Here is a 10892-nt window from a genome sequence, read left to right on the forward strand (position 1 = left end):
GCGTTGCAACGCTTTATAATTTTTAGGTTTTAAAATCGTCAAAAGATGCATATAATGGCTATATTAGACCATGGTAAATGTTCAGTATTACTGTTTCCTCACAAATATCATAACTTAAACGAAAATTTGCGAATCTGAAACAACTTTTTTCAATTTTGTCAATTTACCAAAGCGTGAAAAGATCCCTGCATAATTGGTATACTTTTTCATCATGCCGATTCGACGCTTTAATACATTTGCGCTATTTGGTCAAAACGAAAACCGCACTGTTAACTGAATGTTATACAATTTAAACCTGCTTTCGAAACTAGGTGAAGCGTTTTCTTCTTATTATCTCCCTGCGGCCATTTTGTTTCACAAGTAAAAGTAGTAATTTAGAGTTTATATACACTGATGAATGAATAAGCGCCACAATACTTGTCAGATATTGTAATGATAAACCACCCATTTTGTAATAAAGATTGAAAACGTAACTGACTATTCAGTCCGTGTATTTAAACGACGTTAGTCCTGTCTTGATAGCATACAGTTTTATTTTGGTGTGCATTTGGTACGGACTGCGCGTGAGTATATGTTTTTTCTTGCTATGGAGTTTTATACCGGCACGTGACAGCGTTTGGCAATTTCTGCTAGCTTTCTTGTATTAAATAAATACGATGGTTAACATATTTTGGAATGATTAGGTGTTTTATGATTTAAGCAATTGTAATTTATTCTTCTAGATAAAAAATAGCAGTAGGGTACGGTCGATAACACTTGTTTATTGTTTAAACATTAATATTAATTTATGCATTTGCACTCTTGCACGTTTGTTAAAACACAATAGTTTAATACGGTCGACTGGAAATGATGCTGTTTTAATATCAATTTACGGTTGTAGTATTTTCTTAATGCGCACACTTGCAATATCGACTTAAAATAAAAGTGTGTTTTCTTTCTTAACACCGTCTTGGATATTGTACCAGTCCGATTCGCCAAAATGAGTTCATATTTGCAGTTCGACTGGGCGTCGGTTAAAGTATGCTTTTTCTCAGTTACTCTGCGCATCTCTGCACTTTTACTATTGACGGTTCTATGTTTATGAACCCACTTTTGAAAGGTTTGGGGAGGAAGGGCGGTCAAAAAGATTTGCCAACCGTCTGCCCGTCCTTCTGCACTCGCGTTGTTTTTGTTGCTGTTGTTGTTGTTTGTTTGTTGTTGTAGTCTATTATTATATTCGTCTATTATGTCTTTATTTTCGCTTTCGCTTTAAGACATATCCTCGGCGAATAAGATACACTGAACAAAATATGATTTTAATTATTATTTCAATGTGATTATTCTCATTAGGAATTAACAATTATTTATCATCTACATAGTTAGTTATACTTATCTTTGTAAATAATCTAACTGAATGTATTGAGTTGTTTCATTTATGATCTCATGTGTGTGTATATACTTTATTGTACTTCCTTGCTTGTATTATATGTTATGCTCTCCGTGAATGGAGGAAAATAATAAAAAAAAAGTCTATGTTGTTGTTGTTGTTTTTTTTTTGGCGGGTGGGGGGTGGGGGTGGGGGTGGGTTACTCACTCAAAAAGGGATGTGAACTTGCCAACATATTTAGGTGTGGATGTTTTCAATATACTGTATGGTATCCTGCATTGTAACCCTTTAACAAACGTATTTGTAGCTTGTAAATAAACAACAACAACAACAGCGTATTATCTTTGGAACCACACGTTGTATTTCAATCGTGTGTCATAACAGCAGTTAGTTGTTCTTTCCAATCGTTCGACATTTGCCGTTTTTCGAGGGAAATAAGTGAAAGAAGTCGGTCACTTATTGTGTGTTTCAATACATGTATAATCAGATATACACGAAATCTGAATGTGCTGCTTGTAAATGCATTTACTAAATGATGCGAGGCTTCAATACTCTGCTTATTCTTTTTTTTCTTTCTTCACTGTTTTTTTTTCATCTTCTTCCTCTTTTTCGTATTCTTATTCATTTGGGAATTAATTTAGCCGCACGTTGGAAAAACGGGTCTTATGCATGTGCGTTGTGGTTTCATTACACTAAATCATTTTGTATCCCTCCGTGGTCCTTTCGAAAGTAGTGCCTATTTCTAAAGAGTTCCTTTTCTCTTCGGTATTAAAAGCAATTTAGCGATCGCACCCATGCTTTTTGTGATTATTTCCTGCATTCTGTGTGTGTCTGCAACATTTTGGCGCATTTCATTGGGGATTAGGTTGAAAGATGACTGTTTGGGGTGCGTTTATTGAATAACGGGGCTTTTGTCGAAATTTCACTTTCAAAACTCTGTTTTCAGAGGGTGCTTGCCTTTTAGCAAATTTTACTTTCTTAGAAGTTGCGAGACCATATGTTTTTGACTGCATGTATTGAAAGAAGACAGATTTATCTTTAAAATGATACCGGTCTTGCAAAATTTGATATATATGAGATAAAAGAAAAATGCTTTGAAAGTTGGCAGTTTTATAAAGGGACCCTATGGGAAATGGAATTAGTGTAATATAACCTTGTGTCATCCCAGATATGTATTTGCTGGCAAATTAGGGACGGCAAATTCCGTCTACACTGAATTGTGCTGTTCAGGAAAAGCTAAATTTAAACGATTTTTTTAATAAAAAGGAAAGTGTCGTCATTTATATGCCTATGCTGAGTACACAAGCTAATTTGGGATGACACTGTTCGCACGCTTATTAAGCCCCGATTTTCCAGAGTCAAGCTAATGTATCAGTTAAATGCTCATATGTTGAAATGGTATATAATGTGACCGAAAACAAGTGAAAAAGAAACCGACTTAATCACGGATATTTTTCTTACATTAGCGCAGCCTCTGGCGCAATAGAAATTTATACCGTAAAACAAATCAAAAGCTTTTATTTAACTACAGTTGAAGTACACGAAGAGCAGAAAAAGTACTCTTACGATCACAGCAACAAAATCAAATCAGTTACCCACATGCGGGAATACAAATATAAAAAAGTTGCAAAATTAAATAAACCGTGGCCTAGAATAACATAGTAAACTTAGTTATTTAGAACACATTAAGTGCCCTACATATGTTATTCGTAAATGCAAAGGTTGTTAATTGTCATATAATTGCATTACGCTTGAATAGTCTCATACAAATGATAGTATTTCGTAAAATTTTACCTCAACTTAGTATAAAATCTGTCAATTTGCAATTCAGTATAATGCTGTTTTGACAGGTTTTTGACAGGTTGACACACTTAACAATTTAAAAGAAAATAAACTGCGCGATAAAACATATTTCATCAGCGTTGCTTTATGTTAAGCATTGTGTATGTTGTTCAAAAGCTATAGTCGTGACACAATACGGTTAAGGCGGCACTTAACGCTTATGAATTGGGCCGTGATCTGTGAAAATGGGGCTTAATGCATGTGCGTAAAGTATCGTCCCAGATTAGCCTGTGCAGTCGTTTATAGAAAGTCTCTTCTTTTCATAAATCCAGTTAAGGCGGAAAGTGTCGTCCCTGATTAGCCTGTGCGGACTGCAGAGGCTAATCCGGGATAACACTTTACGCACATGCATTAAACCCCTTTCCACAGAGCACGGCTGAATTAAGCCTCGTTTTTTCCAGAGCGAGACTCATATGCAATTCTTTTTGGCAAAGGATACGAAACGGTAGAGGCTATTAAAATGACCGATTTTTTTCTTCTTTCATAGTGTTTTGATTACGACTGAATGTAACGTGTAGCGACGTCTGCTTAAAAATGTTGCAAATTCCTTTTTAATTATGATGTTTAACATTGGAGCGAAATATTATGAAACAAATCACAAATCGTACTATGTAACTTATGCATCTACGACGCAAGTACTTTTTCCTCTAAATTAAGAATAGAGAAACATGCTGCTTACATAATTAAATACCCTTATACATAATTTAATACACTTATAACCACATGTTGACATTACCGATCTAATGATTAATAAAAAATCGCCCCAAAATCTAATATAACCATCACGGTCTCGGACCCAAAATTCACAGAATAATATTTACGACACTTTATTTGACAAACAGCGCATTCCCTCTTATCAGGTGACATTTACATTGGCCTTGCAATATGTCCTTGACCCAGGAACAGTGTGAGACGTTCTGGAAATCCGCGGACATTAACGTGGACGGCTTTCTGACCATTCAGGAACTTGCCGTCGCCCTGAGGGGTTACCGCGCCCCAGGGAGCAAACTTACTGACAAGGACATCGCTGTAAGTTCAAGAGCACTCCTTTTTATGATCTATGTTATTGTATTGTCATGTGTTTGTTTTTCATTTTTAAATGGATTTCGACCCCTTTAAAACAGTTTCTTACAACACAAATGTTTCAAAATTGTATATGTCGTCTCCATAGTTTTCAAAAGAATGACCAATAGGTAGTTACTTTCAATTAAGTTGATTGTCGAATGGTAATTAATGGAGTTAACATTATAGTTTTACTAGCGTCGCAAACAAATATTAAATTGATTATCATCATACTTGTATGTTCTTAATTCAAGAGATTCACACGCTTATTGAGTCATCACATCATTAGTAAACGGTTTTATGAAGTCTGCAAACATGAACGATTTATTGAAGAACTTCGTTGGTTGTCCAGTCCAATAACTGAACACAATTCTGTTCAAGATGGCGTCCAAGATGGCCGCAAAAACCTATTAATGATGATAACCTTGCGATTATCCACTCAAATTTCATTATTTTGATATCAATACTTAAGTTTTGGGGGCACAGAACACATCGACAAAAGACGAAGTCCTTATAGTTTTGCCAAAATCAGTTATCTACGCATTAATTCGTCCACTAAAATAGTCTTCTTTTTTAATTACGAAATTTCGTGCCGACGTATACATAAATGATTGTAAAGTATTACGATTTCAGTTTATGTTCAACTCCATCGACAAGAATCAAGACCATAATATCTCTGAGGCAGAATTCTTCGAGGAAATGAGCAAGCCCCCTCGCTCGTAAGTGTTCGTTGTTGTTATTTTTAGCGGAATTCTGTAATTACATTTTCCGTTAAGTAAGACTACCAGCACATCGTTTTTCGTCGCGGTTTTTCTGCCTGCTTATATGTGGTTACTATAGTTGATATTATTTTAGAGCAAGCTGGACAAAAACAACAACATATTTTTAACTATTAAAGCAAGTGTTATCTATAAAGGCGGAACAATTCTCGTACAGACCGCGGACGAATGTGCATCATTGTAATATTTTACAGTATTTTTTTTTAGACACACCGATTATTCTATGTTTTTATGTATACTGCTTATTAAAATTTGCACAAAGTTATATATATACTATGTAATTGCAATCCATAACTAATTGGAAAAACTAATTGTTTGGTATGGTCCATTTTGATGATCATAACATAGGTTGACATTTGGAAAAGACATTTTAATATCAATATTTTATATATTATCAAAACATAAAAAAAATAATAATGACACTGTGTTTCTTACATTTATTAAAAAAAATCTGTTTACAGCCAAACGCTCAAGGACACTTTCAAAGCGTTCGACAAAGACGGAAATGGTTCCCTGTCTCGTTCTGAACTCGAGGCTGTGGTCCGTGCTTCAAAGTGCTTCAAACCAGAAGAGATCGAAGCTGCAATAGCGGAGATATTTAACACCGCAGACATCAATCATGACGGATCTGTCAGTCTTGAAGAGTTTTTGTCTGTCGTAAGCTAACACGCACGTTTCCGACCGAGTCCGAGTCCGCCATGTTTTGTCACACGTCGTCCGTTTAATGACGCCTTTACTCGGACATTTATTCGGTCTTAATTGTGGATTTGTGTTCATCCCTGGAAGATAAAAAACGCGCAATGCGCATTGTATCCATACCGCGAAGTCACTGCGATCTTGTAATCCTGTATGCTTAGCTGCAAAACGCATCGCGAATGCTTGCGCTTTATCTACACCAATAAATAATCCTATCGTATTCATACACTTTTGAATTACTCATTTACGTACCGCTCGTATGATACTCGAACCAACTACCCACTGTATACATGTTCTTCATTCTACCAACTTAAACATTGATTTTATCCACAATAACATAAGTTTATAACATTTCATTGTTGTTATGCTTAAACTTAAAAGTAAAAGTCAATGTCATATTATTTTTATGTTTGAAATTCAAAACACAAAAACAAACATGGATCCGTATTCACCAAACAATTCTTAGACTTAAGTCTAAGAATAAAGAAAATTCTTTAAATTAGAATATTCAAGAATTTCTTTAATTTTGAGTAAAAAAAAAAAGAAAAATATGTGTTTTTGTTGGATTTATCATACTTTAATTTTGAGTCAAACTCTGCAGTAAACATCTCTATCTATATTATACTTCATATACAACATTTTATTAATGACATAATCACCAGTGGAGGCCTGTATATATTCAAACACTGAACACATTTTTCTTGGTTCTAAGTATATTTTTTTATTCTTAAGTCTAAGAATCGGTTGGTGAATACGGGTCCAACAGCAAGTTATATGAGCCTCGATCTGGGAAAACTGAGCCTAACGCATGTGCGTAAAGTGTCGTCCTAGATTAGCCTGTGCAGTCCGCAAAGGCTAATCAGAAACAATCTTTATCCAATCATCAGACGTGCATTGTCGAAATTAAACCACTGTGGAATCAATTTTCCTCTATTTCGGCAGTGCTGAAATATAGCTGTCACGCGCGGCGGAGAATGGTCATATTACTCGGAATCAACTATAAAGTAATCATTTTAGTAAAATCGAATCAGATTCAACAAAACAAACAATTTGATATCAAGATGTAATATATTTTTAACAAAAAAATGCAACTCCAAAAGCAAAAAAACATTTTTTTACAAATATTAAGTGCGCGTACTCGTGACGTCATTATAAACACGTCATACGACACAATGTTCTTTCACGCTAAAGCTGCAGTTGTTAAGTGCGTTTTTTCATTATTTCTTAAAAATCGGGGACGTAGAGGTATGATAAACAGAAAAACAGGTGAGTTACTGATCATTTTGTAATGTATTAGGCTCGGCACGATTAAAACAATGAAACAATGTTTGCTTAAAATAACTTTGGGAGTTATCGTGTTGTTCGATTTTCCTATTCTATTTTTAAAGAAATAATTTACGACTTAGAAAAATGATGGGATAAATCGAATACTAGGTCGGTGCCGAATAAAGCAAGGCTCGTGGTTCAGATTTTCTAAGCCTCGCAAAATAATTTTTGCTTTATTCGGCACCGACCTAGTATTCTTTATTTTCACCGCAACCGGATTTTTGTTTAGAAGAGACTTTTTTTATAACGAAAAGTTCGATAAAAGCGGAAAGTGTCGTCCCTGATTAGCCTGTGCAGACTGTTAATCTGGGACGACACTTTATGCACATATATTAAGCCCAGTTTCCCCACTACGATGCTCATATAAGATATTGAGTTTGAATCCAACTGGAGCTATATGTGTCGAAAAAAAATATATGGAGATACACTGCATGATTTCACAAAATATTATTTGAATAATAAAAAGCTATTTATGAAAACTGAATACAAATTGTTCTTTTATGTTACCGTGTTAAAGACATGTGCCCTATTTTACAAATATGTATTAACTGTGTATCCACGGTAACAACGCAAACAGGATGCTGTCAAGGTGATAACACCCGGTAATAACATGGTTACATTAATGACGAGAGCCTGTAGATTTGACATTGTTTCACACAGCAACTCCATATCAAAACACAGCTGATCAAACACGCGCATGACAACATTTTCGTCTAGAATCTTTATATGATTTAATTGCATTACAATGGCGTATTAAAATTGTATTTCTGATAATATATATATAGGATCTGACATGAGTTGTCATATCATACCATATTTTATTAAACGAGTTCATGAATTTGTTAGTAAGCGAGCCTTTGGTATGATTCCATTTACGATGGAATCATTCCACGCACATCACAAATGTAACCAATTGAACATATTTTTTTAGTGACGTTAGGAATTGCTTCGACGTGTGTATGTATGTTGGTTTCTTAACATAAAAAAACCATATCAATTTTATAATTATGAATTAAGACTGATATAAGATATCATGGTATGAGATGGTTTTCTTTAATGCAGTGAATGCAATGTAACCGTCGTGCAAGAGATTGTTAAGTATTCTGTAACCTCAATGATGAACGCTTGGAATGATCATGACATAAATGAGACGCTTTCATAACAATAGTCCGTTCTGAGCCCAACACAGAGGTGAATGTAATGTAACCGTCGTGTAAGAGATTGCTTTTGCCATTCTCTTCATTATCGAGGTAAGTTTATTTTGTCCGATAGGTTGTCGTTTAAACCATTGTTCCCTAGGTTTCATGTTTGACAGCATCGTGTAGGTTGCAATATAAACTGGGTCAGATGGTTTACAATAATCAGCTGGTCTTCTACTTGCATGTAAATTGCAACAGGACATTTTTCGCCCACAATTTCATTTGCCCACATTTTTGGTTTAACATCCCATACATCCCTTGGATTACCCCCTTGCCTAGTTTTAGACTGCATTTTTTCAAATTCTAAATATTCCTTGCCTTCATCATCTATACAAAGATTCAGGTCGTCCCAACACATACTTCTGTGCTCATCGCTGCCCCGTAAGCCAAAATATATCGTGTTAAAGAACCACAACGAGTTAATAACGCGCTCCGAGATGGACTGTCCTAGTTTGTTAGTGTTCCATAGCTCGTCGATTTCATTATCAGTGATTGAGTCTGCTCGCTGGGGCTTATTTCATAGACCCTCGCGTTTCAGCTGTTTTTGTTTGGCATGCAACACATCCTTTAATTTCACGAATTCCTAACCATGAATCAGAGAATATGTGTAGTTCCGATCCAAAAAATATCGTTCAAAACTGCCAAAGAATGCGCGGAGTGTTGTTGGTTCGTAGTTGGAACCGTCTGGTTTTTTCACACTTTATAGCAAAAATTTGCACAATACTTCGCATAACTCATTTGGTGGCATTTCGGATATATCGTGCGTGATATTTTGTGTTTGTAGAAAGGCAGAAAGTAATTTCATGTCATAAAACGTTTCTGATTTGGTATTTTTGTTATGTTGCTTGACTACAAAATCATTTACATCATCGTCGGTGATTGTTGCAAACCTGTTCGAACTGTCAGCGTTCATTTCTTCAGTAATCAAACTCAGCCTAGATACGGATAGATCAGCCTCGTAATTGCTGCTATCGATCGAAACTGTGTACAGTACATCTTGTTCTACTTTTTTTGTGCGATTATAATGCCGTTACCTCTGCCGTCGATTTTGACAGATGCGCCTAACGATATTGTTTAGATTTTCGACGCCATAATGTTGACAAACAATGCGGAGGAATACATGACATATGTTAACTTGTAATCCGGCAAGCCAATAGAATTGATCGAAGGTTGTATTACACGTGTGTAATAAAAAAAATATGTAATGGATGTATTAGATGGGAAACAGGGTATAGCATGTAATAAAATTATATATCTTAACATTGCAATGCGGCAATTGGCCATCATAGTTCTATCTTAACATTGCAATGCGGCAATTGGCCACCATAGTTGTATCTTAACATTACAATGCGACAATTTGCGATCATAGTTGTATCTTAACATTACAATGCGACAATTTGCGATCATAGTTGTATCTTTACATTACAATGCGACAATTGGCGATCATAGTTGTATCTTTACATTACAATGCGGCAATTGGCGATCATAGTTGTATCTTAACATTGCAATGCGGCAATTGGCCATCATAGTTGTATCTTAACATTGCAATGCGGCAATTGGCAATCATAGTTGTATCTTAACATTGCAATGCGGTAATTGGCCATCATAGTTGTATCTTAACATTGCAATGCGGTAATTGGCCATTATAGTTGCGATTGTGTCGGCATTGCAATGCGGCAATTGGCCATCATAGTTGCGATTGGGTCGGCATTGCAATGCGGCAATTGGCCATCATAGTTGCGATTGGGTCGGCATTGCAATGCGGAAATTGGCAATCATAGTTGCGATTGGGTCGGCATTGCAATGCGGCGGCAATTGGCCATCATAGTTGCGATTGGGTCGGCCTTGCAATGCGGCAATTGGCCATCATAGTTGAGATTGGGTCGGCATTGCAATGCGGCAATAGGCGATCATAGTTGCGATTGGGTCGGCATTGCAATGCGGCAATTGGCGATCAAAGTTGCGATTGGGTCGGCATTGCAATGCGGCAATAGGCGATCATAGTTGCGATTGGGTCGGCGTTGCAATGCGGCAATTGGCCATCATAGTTGCGATTGGGTCGGCCTTGCAATGCGGCAATTGGCGATCAAAGTTGCGATTGGGTCGGCATTGCAATGCGGCAATAGGCGATCATAGTTGCGATTGGGTCGGCATTGCAATGCGGCAATTGGCCATCATAGTTGCGATTGGGTCGGCATTGCAATGCGGCAATTGGCGATCAAAGTTGCGATTGGGTCGGCATTGCAATGCGGCAATTGGCCATCATAGTTGCGATTGGGTCGGCATTGCAATGCGGCAATTGGCCATCATAGTTGCGATTGGGTCGGCATTGCAATGCGGCAATTGGCCATCATAGTTGCGATTGGGTCGGCATTGCAATGCGGCAATTGGCCATTATAGTTGCGATTGGGTCGGCATTGCAATGCGGAAATTGGCAATCATAGTTGCGATTGGGTCGGCATTGCAATGCGGAAATTGGCCATCATAGTTGCGATTGGGTCGGCATTGCAATGCAGCAATTGGCGATCATAGTTGTATCTTAACATTGCAATGCGGCAATTGGCGATCATAGTTGTATCTTAACATTGCAATGCGGCAATTGGCGATCATAGTTGTATCTTA

At 36.7% G+C, this 10892-nt stretch overlaps 2 protein-coding genes across 2 annotated transcripts in view; both read left to right on the forward strand.

The window, feature by feature from the left end:
- The first annotated feature begins 404 nt into the window (after positions 1 to 404).
- The window catches only part of LOC127854754 (uncharacterized), a 123986-nt gene continuing 113498 nt past the window's right edge, over positions 405 to 10892 (forward strand). The window contains exon 1 of the mRNA XM_052389810.1: positions 405 to 563. The gene's annotated coding sequence lies outside the window, so the exon portion shown is untranslated. The remainder of the gene's footprint in view (positions 564 to 10892) is intronic.
- Positions 4075 to 5923, forward strand: LOC127855563 (calmodulin-like protein 3). The gene is made up of 3 exons (XM_052391294.1): positions 4075 to 4237; positions 4904 to 4989; positions 5511 to 5923. The coding sequence occupies exons 1-3, from the start codon at positions 4094 to 4096 to the stop codon at positions 5713 to 5715; spliced, it is 435 nt and encodes a 144-aa protein (XP_052247254.1). The 5' UTR covers positions 4075 to 4093; the 3' UTR covers positions 5716 to 5923.

This window comes from Dreissena polymorpha, chromosome 13 (genome assembly GCF_020536995.1).
Source record: "Dreissena polymorpha isolate Duluth1 chromosome 13, UMN_Dpol_1.0, whole genome shotgun sequence".
NCBI lineage: Eukaryota > Metazoa > Mollusca > Bivalvia > Myida > Dreissenidae > Dreissena > Dreissena polymorpha.